This window comes from Drosophila kikkawai, chromosome 3L (genome assembly GCF_030179895.1).
Source record: "Drosophila kikkawai strain 14028-0561.14 chromosome 3L, DkikHiC1v2, whole genome shotgun sequence".
Lineage (NCBI taxonomy): Eukaryota > Metazoa > Arthropoda > Insecta > Diptera > Drosophilidae > Drosophila > Drosophila kikkawai.
In genome coordinates, this window is record NC_091730.1 from 23,510,316 (window position 1) to 23,532,972 (window position 22,657).

The window sequence follows — 22,657 nt, forward strand, 5'->3', positions numbered from 1 at the left end:
AGACCTTCGGGTCCGCCCCAAAACAGAAACCCAGCAAAACGATTGCGAGAGCTTATAGTTTTCTTCCCTTCCCCCCACTGAACGCCACCTAACCCCTATATAGCCGACCGATGACTACTTACCTTCAACTTGCCGCGGGGCCATTGAATCGCATCGCTCATTCGGTCATGGCTACACGGGTTACCTACTATACCTACTTTAGTATATATGTACATATATAGTATATATACTGCACATTGCCGGCTTTCGGGCTCATTAGAAAGTGAACGCTGGGAGACAAAATGCGAGACAATGCTACTAGTGCGCGAGTCTCGGGAGCGCGGCTAATGAAGCCTGACAGGGCCGATATCGGTCCGGGGATCGGATCACGACCATATCACGATTGAGATTCCCTCGACTCTGTCATTAGGGCTTTCCACTGCTCGCATTTTTTTTTTTTTTGTTCATGCACTTGGGGCATTATTAAAGGTCTTTTCTCGTTTCACTTTCACAGATTTTAATTCGAATTCGATTTAAAGACGTCGTCTTATATGGTCTATTTATGGAAGGATTTGCCTTTCGATAAGGTTATACAGTTCAAAAAAATATATAAAGTAACATATATCCTACAAGAGTGCTAATAATGTATCATAAGTATAAGAATTAAATACAAATTAAAGTAAAACTTCACCAGAATCTGTTTAATAAAATTGTAAACAATCTTACAAAAGTTTGATAAACATCAAACTACAATACAAGATCATAGAAACATAAAACCATCATAAGAATGATAACTTCTATAGGGTACCCAAAACTTCGTTGCCCGAATAGATCTTAATTTTTTTGTTTTTCATTCAATTAAATCAAAACTATAGCAGACGAAGATGAGCCAGTGACGGATGATGAGATACAAATGAAAATGTTGAAAGAAAACCTGAAAGAGAAACAACTGGGGAAGGGGTGCAAGATACAAAAGATACCAAAGATACAACAAAATTATGTTAGTGGGAAATTTTTGTGGTTTCATGAAGTACGAATGCGAGTGCGAGTACGAGTACGAGTACTCATTGGAATCGGAATCGCTGGGACTTCACTTTCACTTGCACTTCGCTGGCCATGAATGAAAGAAAGAAAAAAGCCCCAAACTCCCCCTTTCGCTGGGCTGCCCATTGGCTGAGCTTTTTTTGTTTTTGATTTTTTGTATATATATATATTTTTTTTTGAGCTGCCTCCATGCCGCCGCCACTGGCGCCTTCATCAATCAACGAGCGGCGGCCGAATCGCTCGCTGCTCAAGTGGCACAATGGGAAAGTTCGCCCACAAGGGTTCTGCAGCGCTCGTTAGGCTCTAAATCACGTATCACACGCCCACAAAACCAAAGCCACCAGCCTGCCATCACCCACTGTTCTACAGAGAGGAAAAATATTCGCAAAATGGGGAATTTGTCTAGCAATAATTACAAAAATTTACAAGTATTTTTAACTAAACGTAATTGAAACTTTTAACTTTCGTAGTATATATGAAAATATTGAAATTATATACGATTTTTTTATAACTTATGTATATAATTCGGAGTTTACACACAATTTTAATGAATAATCTTTATATATTTAAGTAATTTAATAATCAATCCAAAATTTCTTAATAAAAGCATAAGATAAGATACTTTTTTATTTAAAAAAAATCAATAAGGTATTGTATCTCAACATAAAACTACAATTAAAAAAGATTCTTCGCCGTGTAGGTGTCTGTTTATGATTACGGCTTGCGCTTTTCCCCCATCGATTTTCATTTTGATATTTTTTCATTGGAAAATTCATGTTTACAAGCTATTAACAGCTTATTAATATTAGTTTTCGTCTGCATCTTGGCCAATTGAATTTCTTCAATTTTCCTTTGTTTTCTCGTACTTCTTGTGGCATCTTCTTTTTACAAGCTGTTTGGCGCTGAAATCGCTTGGATAAATACAAATCCGGGAGCTTCGCATAATCCAACTCAGAAATGGTATTCATTATGCGAATTTCAGATTGTTCATTTACTATTTTTGGCGGTTTGGGGAATGTTGGGCTGCCTTTCTTCTAATTTGAGTTCTTCTTTTGCTGGCTTTATTGTTTGTCGCCTTTTCTGAACAGAAGCTAATGAACCTTAAAGAGTCTTGAAATAGCAAAAAGACAGGACGGTTGAGTAATACAGGTAGAAACCACGATTGGTAATTGTTCAGACCATGACAATTGGTGATGCTTGATTGTTATTACACAATATCTTTTATTTTTTTATGAATCTATTTGAGTTCGTGGTGGCTCAAAGTTTAAGGTAAATTTATAGTGTTTAAAGTGTTTGCTTTTATTAACATTACGGATGAACGAATAACTTAAAGAAATTGATATTATTTAATCTCTAGAAAATTGTTTTCAATATTGAATAACTGATCATTTGATATGTGTTTTCTTTTCTCTAAACCCAATACTTCAACAGAAGCTCTGATTTCCCATATGTATTACCATGTAATTATGTACACATTGTATCTGATCCATGGGTCAATGCTTTCCTACTGATCGCTCGACTTCACCAGGTAAATTCAAAGCCCTGGCAGGGCAAGTCTGATTAATTCTATAGAAATTGCATTGCCAGGCTGCATTTCGTCAGCTTTTCAATTCAATGCAAATTACCGAGCCAACTGCGAGAAACAACAATGCGTCTGCGTCCAAGTCTGAAATTGCTGCTGAATTGGGCAACTGAAAAAGCAAAAGCTGCAGCAGCAGCAGTAGCACTCAACAAAAGAAACAACAAAGGAAATCTAAGCGAAACAAAAAGCACTTTTCAGATGGTTCTGGCTTTGGGTACACACAAAAGAAATCTATGGAATTTGAAAGCTGCATTTGATCGTTTAAATTGATTAATTATGGGTTAAATATGATATTTAAATATTATGTAAAATCATATTATATAGCATTAAATAAACTTCGTATATAATATGTAACATGTGTACTTTTGATATGCTCAAAACATATATTTTTTATTCCTAGCATAAACTGCCTCACAACCAGAAATTCTCCTTCTAAATAATCAACTTTTTAAATAGATAGCGCAACTTTTTATCTTATTGTGCATGTATTTTGTGATTTCGCGGGTGGGGAGGGAGTGGCGCATTCAAGAAGCCCGATACTCGAGCTGAAAGACTAAAAGCCGGCTCCAAGAAATTTGGCTCATACATAACTAGGACGACGACGGCAACTGCTGCAAGAACTGGTTAACTTGTATTGCCAACCGGCAAACCGGCAACTTTCCGCCTTCCCTCCCCTTTTGATTACCACTCCCCTTGATCAATGTCCCTCCCCCGGCCGCCTACATGCACATGACGTCAACTTCCCCAACTGGTTTCGCACTTTAATTTAGATGCTTTCAGGCAGCGGCAACGATGATGCTCGGTCGGGTCTGCGATTTCGGCCATGCAGCCAGCACCTCATCTGAATTTATTTGCTGTTTTGCATTAGGCCTACAAACCCAGATGCCTAGAAAACAAATACTTGTGGTATAGGGGGTAAAAGGAGAAGAAGATCCAGTTGAAACGGGAAGTAAGCTATTTGATTTCACATCTACACTGTGAAAAATAGCATAGATTAAATAAAATTAATAATCTGGTTAAATAAGAGAATAAATTGCTAATTTATCAATGTTTTCATTCGTTTCCTTGTATAAAAATTATGTTATATTTCAAAAATTAAATACATTTTACCTAAAACCTCACAAAGATTTCCCAAAAAACAAAAACGAAACAATTTCTTCAGTGTTTTCGAATATATGTAGGCTTGCATTTAACTTCCACTTTGCTATTCGGTTTATCAATCGGGAGTCGGGAGTCTGGCACTCAATTAGCGCTGGACCAAAAGTAAACGTAAAAGCAAAGTAAATGAACGTCGGAAAATCATGAAACGAGAGTGCTGTGGGTCACGTGGAGTAATCGGAGTAGTATAATCACTGTCCGGCCAGCGAGTTAGGGGTAATCACCTCGCGGAATAGGGCACCAAGACGGGACCACGAGACCACCACAAGTCAACAATGGAGGCAGTAGTGGTAGCGCTGGTGGTAAAAGTGAGAAAGTCATTAAGTAATCCCACGACTTTCAACTACTGGAAAAGTCGCTGGCAGTAAAGCGATTTGAGTGTAATGAGCAGGGAAAGAAAGAGGAAAAACACTTCCCATCGCGTGGAAATCGAGGGGAAATGTCAAACAGTTGCAGCAGCAGCAGCTATCCCAGTAATCGGAATAATGCCGGGTCTCGTATTGAATAACACGCGCTTACGAGGAAGTCCAAACAAAAGGGAGAAATGCAATTAAATTTAATTGATTTGTTACTCATATAGTAATCTACGATTCGAAAAGCATATTTGCATATTTGCATTATGCAATTCTGTGAGTAAGATACATATTAATCTATATATTTTTCCGGAAGAGCATTAGTACATATAGTAAATAGCTGCCAATATTTCGCATTCCCTCTCAGCAGCTTTTGTTTGTAGCTACCGATTGCCAGGGAATTTATAGATTTTGATAATGGCAATGAAAACATGACTCTACCCAATTGCTATGCGCACTTATAAATAAACAATTTTGTTGTTCACGTTTATTTTTCAAAGATAATTAGCTGCTTTAATGCATATACACATATGTACATTTGTATCCATATATTTCATGTTTTGATATTCGAGATCGGAATATTGAACGTTAACGTAAATTATTTTGGGTTTCAATATATATCAATATATAAATTACTAGTCTCCATTGTTGTACTTAAATACTTAACCACGAAGTTATTGTTGTGTTTAGCATGATAATAAAACGGCTCTCTAGACAACTAATTCAACTGTAAGGCTTTGCAAAACAAACTTGGCTTTAAAGAGTTTTAACTACATCATAAAAGCAATAAAGATGTGTTTACAATGCATTGTAAGAATATTTACTTTACTTCCTTTATATAATCTTTTTACAATTAAATGGAACATTATCTCAATGGTTCATTTAACAACGTAAATGTTGTGAGTGCTGTGCAATATCTTTGTTTTTTGATCGATTAAAAGAACAAAACATTTTCGTTTGTTCCCCATACCCAACTATCAACTATAACACCTGCTTATCTCGCATTGTAACCCGGATATTGTAAGCCCAGTTGGTCAGTCCCAACAAATGTAATTCTCCGTGGAGCACTGCGTTATTGCTGGATTAGATAATGCTATGTCTGCTGTGCCGCCGAGAGACCCATTGAGGGTTATGTACATATAATCACGTGTTTATCGCTGGAATTCTCATGCGCGTGCCTTCGCCGTGGGAGTTCTGCCGGTTATATCGTACCATCCGCCATCTACATAATGCCACCCACTCATGCCTAATACCTAATGCCTGCCGCTTGCAAAACAACATTATATATACTGTTATGTTATTTTATGTACGAAAAATGCCAAGGTTCAAGGTTTACGAGTAGAAAGACAAGCCGAATAGAATGAAATTTTACGAATTTTCCGTGGCTGCTCATTGAGATTGAAGTAATTCTTTGGAGATTACTTTTTTTCGAGTATTTTTCAATGAATATCGCACAAGAATATTTATATTAAAATGTTATTTTGAGGTATAAACATTTAAATCATTTTATATAAATAAAAAAAATATATACATATATGGTTAATATTTAGTGTGCCACTTAAATGGTGTATTCTTTACATTTTCGTTACGATTTTCACTCTAGTTTCAATGCTGAAAAATAAAAAGCTATTCCTTAATTGGTACAACAAGTTCGTTCAGCCAAAAATACTTTGTTGTGACTGGTTTTAATAGTTCTTTTTGTTAAATAATGGAAAACTTTTTCGTCTGCCAAAACTATCAGATGGCGCCACCTATGCAGCTATCTTTGGCACTATGCCACATTTGTTGCCAACTTTATTGCATACTTTTCGACGTTCCTGACAATTTTCCGTGGCAGCCCTCTGGGCAAACTATTTCTGTTAAAACTTGAAACACTTTACAATAAATTCCACTTCCATAACTTTTGCATAAAAATAAATTCACAAAATGCTTATGCATATTGCAAAAGTGCATAACAAATACTTTTCATATAAAATGCATAGAAATATTGTCTGAAAATACGCAGCATAGTTCAGTAAATTAACAAACTCGTTGGCAACTTTTTTTGGGAAGCGAGAGACTTCGAGAGGGAAAGAGAAAAACAGAGAGAGAGACGCCCACGGATGAGGAAAACTTGGCTATGATGCGAGGGCGTTTACAGTGGGCGTTTCGACCTTTTGTGGCTATCAAAAGCCATGGAAATGGTGCTGGGGATAAGTTCGGGGATATGGGATTTTTCCAAGCATCATCGACGTCGTGTGTGGGCATTGTGTAGCGCGTCAAAATTGCACTATTGATGGGGCCGAAAAAAGGAAGACGGCAGCGGCAGCAGCAATGTGGGCGGGGGCGTGGCCGGTGAAGCTGCCGAGCAGAGAGAGAGAAACACAGAGAGACTGAAACAGAGAGCAATTGCGTCACAATTGTCCTCGGGCCTAACTAATCGAACCTTGAACTCTGCCACTTTAGCTGGAAAAAAAACTACGCGGGGGCAGGCGTGGGCAGACAGAGCTCTTACAAGTGCAACAAAAAGGATAATACACTTGCCAAAAAATTATATTTACAAAGTTTATTGCAATTCTGTATGTAGTAGTTTCATGGTTTTTTAATCTAACAAAGAAATTCAACTCTTGTAATAAGGATCTGACAAATGATTAAGAAATAAAAGTTACGAAAAAGCAATTTTCTGGGATTTTATTGAAATTTATAATAAAATTTATAATAAAAAAAGGAAAATATATAGTTTGCATCCAAATAGTCTAAAACTGTATGTATATCTCCTCGGCTGTTTATATTATATCCAGAGCTTGCAAATAACTGTTGACGGGGTTTTTCCTGTGCTCTCGTTGCGAGTAAAACCGAAAAAGATCATACTCTCTCGCTCTCGTTCAGAGCAAGGGAGTTTTGCTGTCTTCATTTCGGTTTTTTGTTGAACGCTTTTCGTTGAGCTCTTTTTGCTTCGGCCTTTCAATGAGCCGTGCGTAAAGAGCGGGACGAGAAACGTTCGCACACAGAGAGCCAGCAAAAGACCAAGGGACCGAACAGCTCAGCGCGAACGGTCTTCACCTTTGTTTGTTTTTTTTTTTATTTATTTATTTTTGTGAACAAGTGTCCATATAACAAAATGCTATTAAAAAGAATAGAAAAGTTTTAGACAATTTTGTTTTTAAATCGCAACTAAACGTTTAAGGATTTGCTTGCCTATGCGTGTGAATGTATTCCAATACATACGCAAAAGACTTTTGTTCACTGACCACGGTTCATGGGACAACCAAAACAAAACAGAATAGAAAAAAACGAGTTCGCTCTGAACGCGCGCGAGCTGATTCCAAGAACTCATGAACGGGTGCTCTCTGAGTCTTTTCGTAAAGAGTGAGAGAGAGACATATATATGCAGACAACTAGAAACGGTCGACAGTTTTTTGCAAGCTCTGATTATATCCCATCAACAACATAAAATTTAGTTCGTTGAAATGATATATTTGACTTTATTGGCATAAAAATAGCCCTACAAGCCTTGCATAAATATATATGATTTTTATTCTATTTTTAACAAAGAATGTTAATGAAAACAAATCATGGACATAAATATTTATAAAAGAGTCGAAGAGTTCAAATGTGTTGTTTGCAATACCATAGAATTTTGTTCGATTTGTCCTTAAATTCGATTCAACAAAGTTTCTTCCAAAAATTCTCATCAAATTATGGCAATTTCAACTTTTAAGTTGGCCCCCCCTAGAAATGCCCTTAAACTTTGTAAAACAACACTCAGTTCCGAGGGGCAAGAACAAGGCACTTACCAGTAAATCTCATTGGAGGTAATCATATTGGTGGTCTTGTAATATTGGGCGGCAGTGTAGCTGCTCATTTTGCTGATATTTTCCGATTTTCCCTGGCTTTTACTTTTTCTGTTGTGTGGTGGTTAAATGGGGGACAAGGACAGTGGCTTAGTCCCTTAACTAGTGAGTGTTCCGTCGTTTTGGCCGCTCCTTTTCAATTATGTATTAGGTAAATATAGTTAAGGCAGGAGTGTTCAGTGAAACGGAATCGTTTTTGTGTTCTAGGGAACTAGGTTCTTGCTCTGTTTTGTTGTTGTTGTTTTTTTGTATGGACGGTATATTACAAACACTTTGGCACCGATAAAATGACGAAAAATCAATAAAGTCGCGTCGTTTGAATGGGGGAATTTCACTTTGAAGTCTGTCTACTTGACTCTCTTTCCTCTTTTTTTGTTTCGCGATATATATTTTTAATTTGCCGATATATGTATGTATAAGGATATATAAAATATATGCTGTGAGTGTGCGGTATGTGTGTGTGTGTGTGTGTGTTTTGAAGGGATAATGGACTGAGGCAGACAGGCGAATACATACACACCGGGTTACTTTTGCGAATTATTCGGCCCGAAATACCGCGGCACTTCAATATGTAATTCTCTAAATATTTCCATAGGTATGCCTATATTAATTACTAATTTGGATTGGTGTTTTACTAATAGTCCTGCTAATTAGAAAGCATTTTATATATTTATTGGGTGGGCTACAAAAATACTGCTAGGCGGAAAAGCGTCTGCGAAAAACTAACGTCGGCTAACTGACTGAAATGGAGTACTGACTGAGCTCTGGCTGAAATATTTCCATTACTGAAGGCGTCGACGGCAGCCACAGCGGCTCCTGGCGCTCTCTCTCTCTCTCTCTCTGTGAGAGAAAAATGAGCGGACAGAGAGAAAAACACATTAAGAGAGAGAAACTCGACAGATGTCTCAAAGTGCGGGTTGTTTTTCTTTTTGTTTTTCTTCGCCGACAGCGACAAGGGGGTTGCAAAATTCACAAAATGCAGCTGTGTGTGGGGGGCGAAACTGCAGCGGAAAATGTCTGTGCTCCCGAAATTACTCGGTGGGGAAAATTCTCTGTAGAAAGGGGGGTTCCCACTAATTAAACTCCCCCGCCATTTTTGATGAGCCTGGGAAATGAGCCTGTTGGAAAATGACCCTAGCTAAAACCTTAACAAATAGTTTTACGACGCAGTTTAATCAACATTAAAAATCATTCTAAATGCGACCATTAAGCGCAATTTCCTGAGAGCTCTCTCTTGGCTCTCCCAAATGGGGGGGCACATCGAAAAAGAGAACCTGGAAGAGACCGAATGGGTGCGAGAGTGAGCGAGGGGGTTGCAAGTTATTAGCGGCTTTTGTTTAAATCATAATAAAATAAGATTAACACAAAAAACAACAACTTCCCGCAAGAAGTTCGAAGTGATGTTGTTTTTGTAATGCAACCGCCAGGATATCCTTCAAATATTCCCCTTCTCGAATATCCTTGCACTTTTGCAAATAACAACGGAAATTTACCGCCAGTCAACCCTTATTTGCAAATGAGAGACAGAAAACGGAAAGAGACAGCAGAGAGTGCGAGAGCATTGGAGAGACCAAAAAGGCATTGCCACATTGAAACCTCTGCCACTTATACACTGCTAAAAATTAATTAATAACAAAATCAAATAAATTATCCTGACTTGAACAATAGATAAAAATATACACATGATTTTAAATTTAATATTAAGTGAAGTTAATATTTGTTATTTAGAACTTAAATGCAAGGCATGAAAATTTGACTTAAATATATACAGTCTGTGTGTAAATTAAGTTTAAAAAGAAAATATACATTTTGTAAAAATATAAAATATACATTATAAAAAAAATACAGTAGAGAAGGCCAAGGTTAGTAATTTTCTATAAATTCTTTTATAAAACCCTGTTAATAATTATTTGCCAATTCTGTTATACTGTTATACATTATTATATTATATATTTTATACATCTTGTTAAGGTTTATTTTATTATTTAAGAACAAGCGTAGGGAAAAAACCCATTTATAAATGTAAATAAAACGTTACTCTGGGCTGTGGGAATCTTTTCCCTAACCCAGTTCATCAACTTTTATTGAGTTATTTGGCGGGTAATCGCATTGAGACTATTATAATTGAGGTGATTACCATAGTTACCATAGTTTGGATTGTTTGGGAGCATGTACCACCGCCCCGAGGTCACCAACAAAGTCCCAGGCCCGAGGCACAGTTCCCATATGGTTTTGCCCACTATTGAAGAAGCGCTGCATGAAAACCCAGAAAAGTGATAGCTTCAACTGCACACACCACCACCCTTCGAATTCATTTATATATATCCTATATGTCTGGTGCGTGCTCAAGTCGCGGTGGCTTCTCCATGGGGATCTGCCAATGGGTTCGGTACGGTTTGGTGTGGTTTGGGGGGCACTTTCTATGGCCCCGTTGCATGCAACCTAATGCAATCTAACCCAACACAAAGGTCTCTCTCTCACCCATCTCTCTTTCACTTGCACAAAAGAGGTCTGCCTTCAACTTTAATTCTTGGGCGCGCTTTTCAAATACAAGTCGAGCAATAAGTATTTAATAATCAACAACAGCAGCGGCAGGCAAAAGCATCAACAACACCAACAACGGGTAATTGCAAGCGGCAATTGTGAGCTGCACTCAGGAAAATTTGATTTTTTTTTGCCATTTATCTTTAAATAGCTTAAGCTCATATCAAGAAATAGTCTAGTCTAGAGTTTACCGAGAAGTCTAGAGTTTAAAGCTTAGATTGGGTGATTTTTTTTAAACTCCAGTAAAACCTTGTGATTTGACATTTACCTTGTTCAAAAAAACGTATATAAATATAAATAAATCTATGGTAATTCAGAAATCACATGGTTTTTTAAAACGTTTAAAAATGTGTCTAAAAGTATGCAACTTAATTTGTTAGGTACAAAATTCAAATCATTTTCTTTTTATTTTTAATAAATATAAATATTTTTATTGATTTTAAGAACCCTAGTTTTGTATTAATTTAATCGTTTCCCACAAAGAGAAAATCTTATATTTCCCTTTTTTTCAATGCACCAACCACCCACCCAGCACTCCCACTTCGTGCATTTTATTGTGTGAACAGAAATCAACTTGGAAAGAAGTTCAAAACTCTGAATGGCTTCTCAAGACATGAATTTTTCAGGAGGCCGCAGTGCGGGAAAAGCGGGGATTTCCAAAGGGGGTTGGAGTAGGGAGTGAAAAGGGGGGCTCGTGTTAGTGTGGGAGCTGCTTGCCCCGAGGTCCACGCCCATCAAATTGGGTCAACTGACAATGAAGCGCATCAAAAATGCAACTGCAACGCGAGGATAACGAAAAATATAACACAGAAAGACAAAAACAGTGAAGAGACAATTTTCAGGCAGATAAGAGTAGAACAAGTTTTAATCCCTGTCAACACAAAAAGTAGGGAAAGCAAACAAAAGCTGAATATTTGAGAGAATAAAGAAGCAGGGATGGGCTCCAGATATACATTTTAGGGAGAGATTTATATGAATATTTTAACAAATAATATTAACAAATACTTTTTGCATTATCTATGTTATTTATGTAGAAATTATAGACACTAAGCCTTGATTAAGCCTTATATTTGTAGTAATTGTTAAGTACATATTTAATTAGGAAATATTCTACAACCAGTAATTCAAGTTTTGAGTTACATATCTCTGTAGTAATTTTTAATTTCTTAAAGAAATTTGGGAGTGTATCTTCGTATCTATTACAAGAAAAAAAAAGAACCCCTTCCAAAAACGCCACTGAAGATCCAACTTGTGAAGAATAAACACACAAAGAGAGCAGCCACAATATTTTCACATTCTTTTTTATCATTCTCGAAATGGAAATGAAACGCGGAAAAGACCAAGACGCCAAGCTGAAGACGATTATGAGAATGATGAAGAGAAGCTGCAGAGGGACAGCAGAGGCAGCCCGAAAGGAAAGACCAACTTCGAGATGCTCGAGATGAATTAAGCGCAAAGGCAACAAAAGATTTTCCCTCTTGGCTGTCATAATATTGAGAGAACGCCCAAGGCTGTGGGTGGGGTGGTAGGTGGATGTACATACATATCTATACACACATAGGGACAGTAGGAGCATTGGGGAACACAGAAACTGGAGGAACTAGTCGGGATGGATGGAGTTCCAGAAAGATGACAAGTTATTAGCGAGGCGTGTGTTTACTCCTCGAACTCCGTCAGTGCATATCACGGCCCCAAGGCTTATTGGCTTCCTGTCAGATACATCAGCTTATTAATGTGCCAGTAAATTAGTGATCAAATCGGAAGAGGAATTAGATATATGGATGGATGGAAGTAACTCAAGGGATATCAGGTGATACAAAGTCGTGGACTTGGGCAATAAAATTTATAAGAGATATGATTTATGTTTAGCTTAAGGTATTTTTCAAAGATCATCATAATTTCCCAAAAAATAAGGAAATGTTTGTACAACTAAAAATCATAATAATTATAAATAACAGTTCAAGAATGCACCGGTAAATGCAAGTTCACATTTCACTCAGCCAACAGCGCAAAGTCTAAAAACAAATTATGAAAATGCATCCGAATTTTAAGCAAAGTAGAGCAGTGACCGCCCATCTGAATATTCATATAAATATATACATATACCTACACGACATGGGCGCCTTCTACACGATTCTTCTATATATATTTACCCCTCATTTCTGTTGCAAAAAAAAAAAAAAACCAGTAAAAAGAAAAGAGAAAATGTCAGCAAACGCTAAAGAGCACTTCATGTACCCACGACACATCATGCAGATGAACTGGAGGCGGCCAGAGCACAGAGCAGGGAAACGAGATGATATGGGGCAGAACAGGGAAGCCGGGAGAACTTGATGGAGAACACGATGCAGAACATTGGGGTGGCGCATGGCAACACATAAAGTCAGTGAGCAAAAAATTAATGAACATCATGTTAATGAATTGGGGAATACTCTAACGAAAAGAAGAGAGAATTTTTGGGGGAAATTTGTAAGTTTGTACAACTCGGAAAATATTAAATCCTATTAAATCTTATATCATCCTTGAAAAGAAATATGTGACAACGAAAAGGGAAGTGCATTTCATGCAATCTACGTTTTCATGTCGGTGTCAAATGTCACAAAGGAAACGACTTCGTGAGGATAATAATAAGACTTTTCACACCAATGATTTTATGCTATAGAAAAAGTAAAGCAAAATGATTTGGCTAATTCGGGCAGGAAGGAAGAGTCAAATTACATTTTTAGTAAATGAAAAAAAATACCTTTTCAATCTATCTATACAATGTGATTAATTACAGAATCAGAAGTCTTTATTGGGAAAATCATCATATAAGTGAATGAAAAATAATACATTTCAACAGAAATAATATTTTTACAATATTTAAAGATATTACCTAATCTGTTCTATCAAATATTAATCAATTATAGATATATGTATATATAAATACTTCAATCATTTACCTAGTTCCCTAATCAACATACCCCACCAGAGATCTTGACATGGTGAAAAAGAGAACGCGGGTGCTCAGACTTAGAAGATGCACAAAAACAAACAGAAATGCTGTTACACAAGTGCCCAAGTGGCAGGCGCTGGCATCCACTATGGAGCATGCAACATTCAACATTTCAGCCCGCCACCCCCTCTGCGGACACCCACTCGGCATCCCTTTTGCCCCCACACTTCAAGTCTTCTTAAGGACAAAGAATGCATGCCAGCGAACTCTCCGGCTCGTCAGTTAGTCAGTCAGTCGGGGAAAACTCCTCTCGCTCTCCAAGGGGTTGGATCTCATCAGTGGCGTAGGGAGAGTTAAGTTCAGAGGGGGTAACATGAGTTAATTAATTATTTGTTTAGATTAGATTCGAAGTTTATTAAGCAGAAGCATTTCTAAAGAGAGGGGAAATATTTAATAATAATATAAGGGTTCTGTTTAAACGATTGTTAAATAATTATGGTCAAGGTTCTTTATTATTGAAGTAAAATAAAAACATTTAGTAATTTCTTAACAAAATGTAGAACTTGAAAGATAAGATTATGCTTCCGTTTAAAGTTTGAAGCTTTTATATAAATAAAATTACATAAATGAGATGGATTTATAGAATAGATTTTTCTTAAAATAGTAATACCGTTACTTTTAAAAAACAAACCCAATCCCTTTGCCTACACCCCTGTTTCATGATGTTGAAGAATTGCGACAAGTCGCAGGACAAAGGACTACGGACAAGGTATGAGGATGTTGACTGCCACAGGACGATGAAGTAGGGAACGGACGCGGGAAAAAAAACTGTGTTGAGATTTGCTCCCTCGGAATAACCTCACATCCATCCCGTGGATTGCAGATTTCTGGGGAGGATGGATGCATCTGAATGTGAGTCGGGGGAAAATGAGAGGCGACGGCGGCGACGAGGTGCGATATGTGTGTAAATTTGAAATGTGAAAATGGGAGCAGAGAATTTCCCAGCATCCCCCCGAACTGGTGATTTTTATTCGGTTTCGCTGTGTGCGTGTCTTTGTATGTGGTGGAATACTTTTTCAGTTTGTTAAACTCTATTTTTAGAGCTCTCGGCGCGGCCATGAGAAGGAAAATTCAGCCGCAAAGAGCGTGTGTGTGTGGGGGCGCTTGCTTGCTTGCTAGCTGTCTGGCTGGCTGGCTTAGTTTTTCCTGCAGTTTCCACTCGTTTTGTTTCCAATTTTGTTTTGTTTACTGCATGTTAATGCGACAAACACGAATTGGTTATTCCAAGTTGGTGCTTTCCTGATACTTCCCAAGCACGGATATTACTCAAAATGTTTGAAATCGATTCGACAAGTTGCCCTGCAATTCGCCATGGGCGGGGGGTAGGTCTGTGTTAATTGAGTGAGGCAATTAAGGGGTGGCGATGGCGGTGGATCCTATATATTTCAGGCCGGCAATTAACGGTAACTTAATTTTCACCTGCCGAGATCCCCTCACTTTCTTATATATACACACTCTATATATCGCTTTAGGTGTAGGAGAAACCTGACATTTGTTTGCCTTCCCACGGCAAAAGTGGAGGATAATAATGACCATCGATATATAGTATATCTGCCATGACGATAATGATGACGATGAAGTCGGTGATGATTGCCAGTCGCCGGTCCCAAGTGGGTAATGCAATCCGCTAATGCAACTCTCCAAGCAGTTAGCACTAAGCAGAAATCGAATACGAGAGCGACTTATTAAAAACCGTAACAGACGCCAAACTGCAAATCAGTAATCAATACATAAGAGAGAAGAGGTTAACAGGAATTTTAGATACGCTTATATTTATTGATTGATATTAAACCAGAACCACAACCGTTAGAGGTTCAATAGTATAATATATTTTTCTTTGATATATTTTTTATTATATCTTATCATATTATATATTGAAACACACTTCCAAAAGCCACACAAGAGTCCAGGTTTATGTCAAGCTTATGGGCACGTGATACCTGCACTTATTTGTAGATTTATTTATTATTATTAAAAATATAATAAAATCAAGAACTACTTTATCATTTTAAAGGTGATCTCAACACACATTTTTTAACATTTTATAATCTGGCACAATTCCAAAACAAAACAATTTAAACAATAAGGTAATGCGATACATTTTTAATTCTCACACCAGTTTTAATTGTCTTCCACCGAGTAATGCGATCTTGGTCACCAGCCTTCTCGCGAAGCCACAAAGCTTCTTGGCCATGTCAGGGTATCTGGCAACAGGCAACAGGTAACTGGTTGTCAGTCAACACCCTCTCCGTGTCCCAAGCACTCTACACTCACCGCAATGGCGATCGCGAGCCATGACGAGGCTGCTGACAATCGATTAATGGCACATATAAATGGCTATCTTCTGGTTGGCTAGTTGCTAGCTCAGCTCAGCTTCAACGGTTTGCTTATGAGATGCACAAGCAGAAATTGTGGAATGCAAATTTAAGGCGTTAATCGTTTCAAAAGAGAGATATTCTCAATAAAAGATTAAGTTTTTAACACTTCATATTTTATATTTATTAACTTAATTTCTGAAATCTAACAAAAATCTTCGGAAAATATTTGGTAATCTTATTATTATAATTTATTTAGTTATATAAACCAACCTATTATTATTATAGTCATGGAAAAATAATATAATAGATACTGTTCAGAGGAGGCATTAATTTATGCCACCTTTTTTGCGAATGATTGACGAGAGAGAATTATGCGTGTGTCAGAACGGTGTTAAAAGGAAAGCCGAGAATGTGGTTCGATTTTCAATGTGTTTATTGTGGTAGCGAGAGCGAACGAGCTGCTCTGTACCAGCGATCAAAAGCGAATGTTAATGTTGAGAGTGCGTAGGTCCGAGAGAACAGCGAGCGCAGTCGCTTATCTCGGCTTATCTTTTGCAAAATAGATAATTGGGAGCTTTTGTTTACATTGTTGTTGTCAGAGATGCTGACCAAATGGCAAACAATAAATGATTTTAAATTGATATTAAGTTGATTGCTGCGGCTGCTCCCGACATGCTCCCCCCGTTGGAAGAGTCATGCTTCCAAGTGAAGTGGTTTCCAGGGGCAGTACCGCAAGCTTCCTCATTGCCCGCTTGCATAGTCCAGAGTCGGTTCGGATGACTGCAACTCGTTCGACGCCGTCCTCTCCGGCGACGGTGCTCTCGACCCTGCCGAGGCGCCACCGCAAAGGGGGTACGTTGTCCTCCTTGATGAGGACCATGCTGCCTGCCGGTACGTTGCTCACAGGAAGGCGCCATTTAGTCCGCTCCTGCAGCAGCGAAAGGTAGTCGGCGCTCCATTTGCGCCAGAAGGTTTGCTGCATTTGGCATACGCGCTGCCACCGGCTCAAGCGATCGATGTTCAGATGGGTGACATCAGGCTCATCCATTGCAGTGAATGTAGATCCAATGAGAAAGTGTGCAGGAGTAAGAACACTAATGTCATCTGGGTTTTCTGAAATGGGACAGAGCGGTCGTGAGTTTAAAATTGCGGAAATTTCACAAACTAAAGTGCGCAGTTCATGAAATGTGAGAATTGATTTTCCAACAACACGGACGAGGTGATATTTTGCGGATTTGACCGCGGCTTCCCACAGGCCACCGAAGTGCGGAGAACGAGGTGGGATGAAATTCCAGCGGATCTCCATCGACGTAAGGGAATTCCATAGCTCCATGTTTTGAGGATCGCTCAGAAACAGCTGCCGAAGCTCAATTAGCTCGTTTTTGGCTCCCACGAAGTTCGTTGCGTTGTCTGACCAAATAGTTTGAGGTTTTCCCCTCAGACTTATAAATCGCTTCAGGGCTGCTATGAACGATTGCGTTGAAAGGTCTTCGACGACTTCCAAGTGTGTGGCCTTGCTGACGAAGCAAACGAATATGGCTATGTAGCACTTCGTAGGGGGCCTGTTTCTGACCTCTGACTTCGAATAAAAGGGGCCACAAAAGTCCACTCCAGAGATGACGAATGGGCGATTCGGCTGCACTCGGTCCTCCGGGAGCGGCGCCATGATGTGTTCTACTAGCTTGGGCTTTAATCTGAAACATTGAATGCACTTGTTGATGACAGCAGAAACCGTTTTTCGCCCTCCAATGGGCCAGAATCTCTGTCGTAAAGCGGCTAACAAGCTCTGCGCTCCTGCATGAAGGAACTTGCGATGAAAATGATCAATGATAGCTGAGGTTATATGATGAGACTTGGGAAGAATCATAGGGTGCTTGGCATCGAAATCCAGCTGCGAATTTTGAAGGCGTCCGCCGACGCGCATTAGACCTCCTGCATCTATAAATGGGTTTAAGGACAGAAGTTTACTTCTCGGCGACAGCTTCATCTTCAAGGTTAATGCTTTGTGATCCTCGGCAAAGTGCACGCGCTGAATTCCTTTAATAAGTAGATGAGTCCCACCTTTGATTTCCTCGACTGTAAGCTCTCCTTTATGCCGTACTCGATCCTTGCTGACCCTTTGAAGGAACCGATATATATATCCGAAGACTCTCTGCATTCTCCAAAACGAGTTTCCAAACTTGCAACTGTGTGAGATGTCCATTTCCTGCGACAGCACCAATGCGCTGCGTCGACGCTCAGGAAGTTCCTTGACAGGGGGCGAGTCATCGGGCCATGTAGAAGAATCAGTGAGTACGAACTGCGGTCCTTCACTCCAAAGTTTTGATTCCATCAGCTCAATAGGGGTACATCCACGAGATAAGATGTCCGCCGGGTTCTGCCGTGACGGTACGTGCCTCCAAGTCATTCCCTTAGTTCTTTCCTGTATCTGCGAAATCCTGTTCGAAACGAAAATGTTAAAATCTGATGGAGGTTGTCGGATCCAAGCCAAGACTATTGTCGAATCTGACCAACAGTGAAAGGTGCAAGATCGAGGTGCGATTTGTGCCACTTGAGAGACAAGCTCAGAGAGTAAAAGAGCTGCAGATAACTCTAGCTTCGGAATCGTGAGGGTCTTCAAGGGTGCGACTCTTGATTTCGAGCAAAGTAGGTTCGACGAAACGATACCTTGGTTCTCTGATCGAACATAGATGCAAGCTCCGTAAGCTGCCATGCTTGCATCGCAAAATCCATGTATTTCGCACGATGAGTTATGCTGCAGAACAAAGCGTGGAAACCTCAAACAAGCAACTGTGGCGATCTGCGACATGTGCTCCAACCAAGCGGAATGCAAAGATTGCGGCAGGGATTCATCCCAGTCGAGCTTATCCTTCCATAAGATCTGCATGAAAATTTTAAGCTTGGTTATGATTGGGGCTATTAGTCCAAGGGGATCGTAAAACTTAGCGATAGCAGACAGGATGCTGCGCTTGGTTGAGGGCCTCTCTGTCCATTCGTTTGAGAAGCTGAAAAGTAAGCTATCCGATAGCGTGTCCCAAGATAACCCTAACGCCTTTGTAACGTCGGTTCCGTCGTGGAACTTTAAAGCTTTCTCCCGATCCGAGTCATCCACTCCTTCTAGCGCAGCAGGTTCGTTAGAACACCATTTGCGAATTGGAAAGTGTCCTTTTTCCAGGAGCGCCTTGATTTGTTGACGAATTTCAACTACCTCCTCAATGGTGTCTCCTCCTGCGATTAGATCATCCACGTAGAAGTTTGTGCGTATGATTTTAGCTGCTACTGGAAATTCCGCTTCTTCATCGTAGGATAGCTGCTGCATTGCACGAATTGCCAAAAAGGCAGCAGGCTTCGTGCCATACGTTACGGTGTCAAGCGAGTAAACTTGAATCTCGTCTTCTGGCCGATCGCGCCATAGAATACATTGCAGAAACTGATGGGGATGCGTAACCCGAACGCAGCGATACATTTTGCAAATATCTCCACACAAGGCAACCTTGAAAAATCGAAAACGAAGCAGGGTAGTGAAGATTTTTGGTTGAATAGAAGGACCAGCGTACAACAAATCGTTCAACGAATATCCCGAAGTGGACTTCGCCGAGCCGTCGAAAACAACTCGCAGTTTTGTTGTTGTACTTTCCAATTTTTGGACGCAGTGGTGAGGTAGGTAATACTGATGAGGCGCAGCATTTTTAGTTGTTAGAGACATGTGACCAAGGTTCAGGTACTCCTCTATAAAGGCTTTATACTGCAACTTTAGCTCTAAATTTCTAGCTAATTTGGTCTCGAGTGATTTAAAACGAATAAGTGCACGATCATACGAATCTCCTAGAGCATCGAAACTAGTTTTGGCAGGAAGTAGTACCGAATATTGGCCAGATTCAAGCCGAGTGTATTCCTGCTGAAATAGCTGCTCGCATAGAGCTTCTTCTTTCGAAATGGTTTTTGTGGAATCTGTGCAGTTGTCTATTTCCCAAAATCTCTTTAGTATCTCAGAGATCGATTCCGACTCCGACTGAGTGCTGGGCTCTTGAGATAAAGAAACTAACGATGAGCGAATGGAAGATCCTACCGATAGACCCCCTGAGACGATCCAGCCAAGTCTGGTTTTCTGCAGAGTGGGTAAGTTGCTGCCTAATCGAATTTGTCCAATACAAAGTAAATCGAAGAATATGCTTGCTCCAATAAGCAAGTCGATGCGTTGACTTTTGTAGAAGAGCGGGTCGGCGAGCTCGAGATTTTCCGGTATTTTCCATTCAGACGCGTTGAGATCGAAATGCGGGTGGTAATCGGTGATTGATTGGGTGACAGCAGCAGAGAGCGAAGTGCTATACTTTGCGTTGCTCGACTGAGCGAAAATATGAACCGATTTATCCGAAGCGAGCGAGGATTCACCGATTCCTGATATGGAGATGACTGAACGATGGATTTTGAGCTGAAGCTGATTGGCGAAACGAGATGTGACGAAATTGATTTGCGAAGCCGAATCGAGCAAGGCCCTGCATGGCACGAACACGCCAGAGCGATTTTTCACGTAGACTATGGCGGTGGCAAGCAAGACGTATTCGGTTCTAGGCGACAATGAAGCTAACGGCGGCGTTTTGGACAAGGCTACAGAGACGTGAGATGATCCTTGCGGAAGTATTTCTGGAACAGGCTGGGCCAGGGTTGGAACGGGATTTGTTTCCAAATGAAGAAGACTATGATGCCTCTGGTGGCAGTGTCTACAGTTGCCAGACTTGCATTGCTGTAGGCTGTGTCCCTTTCGTAGGCAATTGAGACAAAGATGTAGCCTTTTGGACTCTCTATACCGCTGATTGGGGTTCAATCCTAAGAACTGTGGGCATTTTGTCAGATAATGTTCCCTAGACTCGCACAAGGTACATGATGGCATAGCTGATGATGAAGCAATGAGGGTGCTACGACAGAATCTGTTGGCTACTTTTCCAACCTGCTTGCTAGGTGCTTGGTTTACCATAGCGTATTCCAAATTTTCCATCATGCGGCATCTAAGGTCCAAGAACGATGAGAATTTATCCCAACTTGGCAGCTCCTTGGAAGGTAATCCTTCTTCCCACCTCTCCTGGGTCTGAACGTCCAGTTTTGAAGCGATGAGATGAATTAAGAGGCCGTCATATATTTCCTGTGTAGAGGCCATAGTAGCCAGGGCGCGCAAATGAGAATTTGCCTTGTCGCTTAACTGCCGCAGACTACTTGCGGAGCCCTTCTCCACTCCGGGTAGCTTGAATAAAGACCGAACATGTGCCTGAAAGTGCAATAATTTATTATCGAATCTCGACGTTAACAATTCCAAAGCCCTGTCGTAATTATTTTCCGTGGGCTCCAGCGAGCGAATTGCGTCCAGTGCAATGCCGTCTAAACATGCGCGAAGATGCTGAAACTTTTCCACTTTTGTTAGATCTTCGTTCTTTCCCACCACAGTGTTGAACATGGCGTAGAAATCCGGCCAATCGATGTATGCTCCGCCAAATCGCGGAAGCTGAAATTCCGGTAGCCTGGTGGGCCGCGAATTGCACTTGAAGGCGGCTGCGTGTCCACCGATGATGCCATGCAACTCAGTTGAATTTGCCAATGACTTTCTCTTCTCGCTGTTGAGATGGCGGCAGATTTTTCCTTTCGTCTCACAATATGCCGTGGTAAAGGTTAAGCGCGCATCTGACTCCAACTCCTCAAGCACAAGTTGTTCGAGGTTAAGTCGAGAGCTGTCGAAGTCAGAGTACATGCGCTCGATTAGGTCCAACCGCACCTGCAACTCGCTTTCGTCGAACTTGGCCAACTGCTCCTCTGTCAAAAAAGAATTTAGGGCCGCCAGCTGGCGTACCATAGAATCTGCCTTAGCCCGGTAAAACTCCTCGCCGTTTGGTGCGTGAGGCGCGAGCTCAGGTTTTTTCGTATGCTTGGCTGGCATTTTTAATTTTTATTTGCCGCTTGTAGGGTATACGAAAGCCACCACACGAAATTTCCGCTGCACCTGCACTTGGGCCAGCGAAAACCAAAGAACGAATTTGAGGGTAATGAAGGAGCCGAAAACAACGGGCAGCGACCTCTGCCTGGCGAGCGAAGTTGCGTAACACCTTCCGTAATGCAGAAAAATTCAAACTGTACAGCAGCCGATTCTAACTGTACAATGTATGTATGTATGTATGACGGTATGTACGAATACCGGGCGAAGCGATGCGAAAAGAGTTTGTGTGTGTATGGCCCTGCAGCGACACATGCAAAGGGCGCGTAGAATTATTAAAACGATATTTAATAATTGCTTAACTTTAACACACGTTCACGATCACGTCGGGGTCACCAAATGTTCAGAGGAGGCATTAATTTATGCCACCTTTTTTGCGAATGATTGACGAGAGAGAATTATGCGTGTGTCAGAACGGTGTTAAAAGGAAAGCCGAGAATGTGGTTCGATTTTCAATGTGTTTATTGTGGTAGCGAGAGCGAACGAGCTGCTCTGTACCAGCGATCAAAAGCGAATGTTAATGTTGAGAGTGCGTAGGTCCGAGAGAACAGCGAGCGCAGTCGCTTATCTCGGCTTATCTTTTGCAAAATAGATAATTGGGAGCTTTTGTTTACATTGTTGTTGTCAGAGATGCTGACCAAATGGCAAACAATAAATGATTTTAAATTGATATTAAGTTGATTGCTGCGGCTGCTCCCGACAGATACATTTTTAAATAATTTAGTATGTTATATATTTTTAAAAGTGATTATGAGCTTTGTTTCCTCAGTTAGTTGAACTAATTGCTTTCGACGATAAATATGTTTTGTTAATTTCAGTTTTATAATAAATAAAGTCTTGGAAAAATAATTAAAAAGATACAAATTTTCAA

The 22,657-nt window shown here is 40.1% G+C and overlaps 2 protein-coding genes across 4 annotated transcripts in view; both read right to left on the minus strand.

Moving 5' to 3' along the window:
• The window catches only part of siz (Brefeldin-resistant Arf-GEF family protein schizo), a 54,176-nt gene that overhangs the window by 22,689 nt on the left and 8,830 nt on the right, over nt 1-22,657 (minus strand). The window contains exon 1 of one of the 2 annotated variants that reach the window (XM_017182553.3): nt 7,893-7,975. The exons of the other annotated variant lie outside the window; for it this stretch is intronic. Coding sequence (XP_017038042.1) covers nt 7,893-7,960 — 68 coding nt within the window. The 5' untranslated portion in view covers nt 7,961-7,975. Of the gene's footprint in view, nt 1-7,892; nt 7,976-22,657 lie in introns of those variants that run through there. 2 annotated transcript variants of the gene reach the window in all.
• On the minus strand, nt 16,692-22,481 carry LOC121502218 (uncharacterized). Of its 2 annotated transcripts, none has more exons than XM_070285409.1 (2): nt 20,779-22,481; nt 16,692-16,919 (listed from the first exon to the last, which is right to left on the minus strand). In XM_070285409.1, exons 1-2 carry the CDS (start codon nt 21,730-21,732, stop codon nt 16,827-16,829), a joined length of 1,047 nt encoding a protein of 348 aa, XP_070141510.1. In that variant the 5' UTR covers nt 21,733-22,481; the 3' UTR covers nt 16,692-16,826. The 2 variants fall into 2 exon arrangements, with proteins under 2 accessions (XP_070141510.1, XP_041631208.1); XM_041775274.2 differs by having other exon boundaries at nt 20,755-22,481.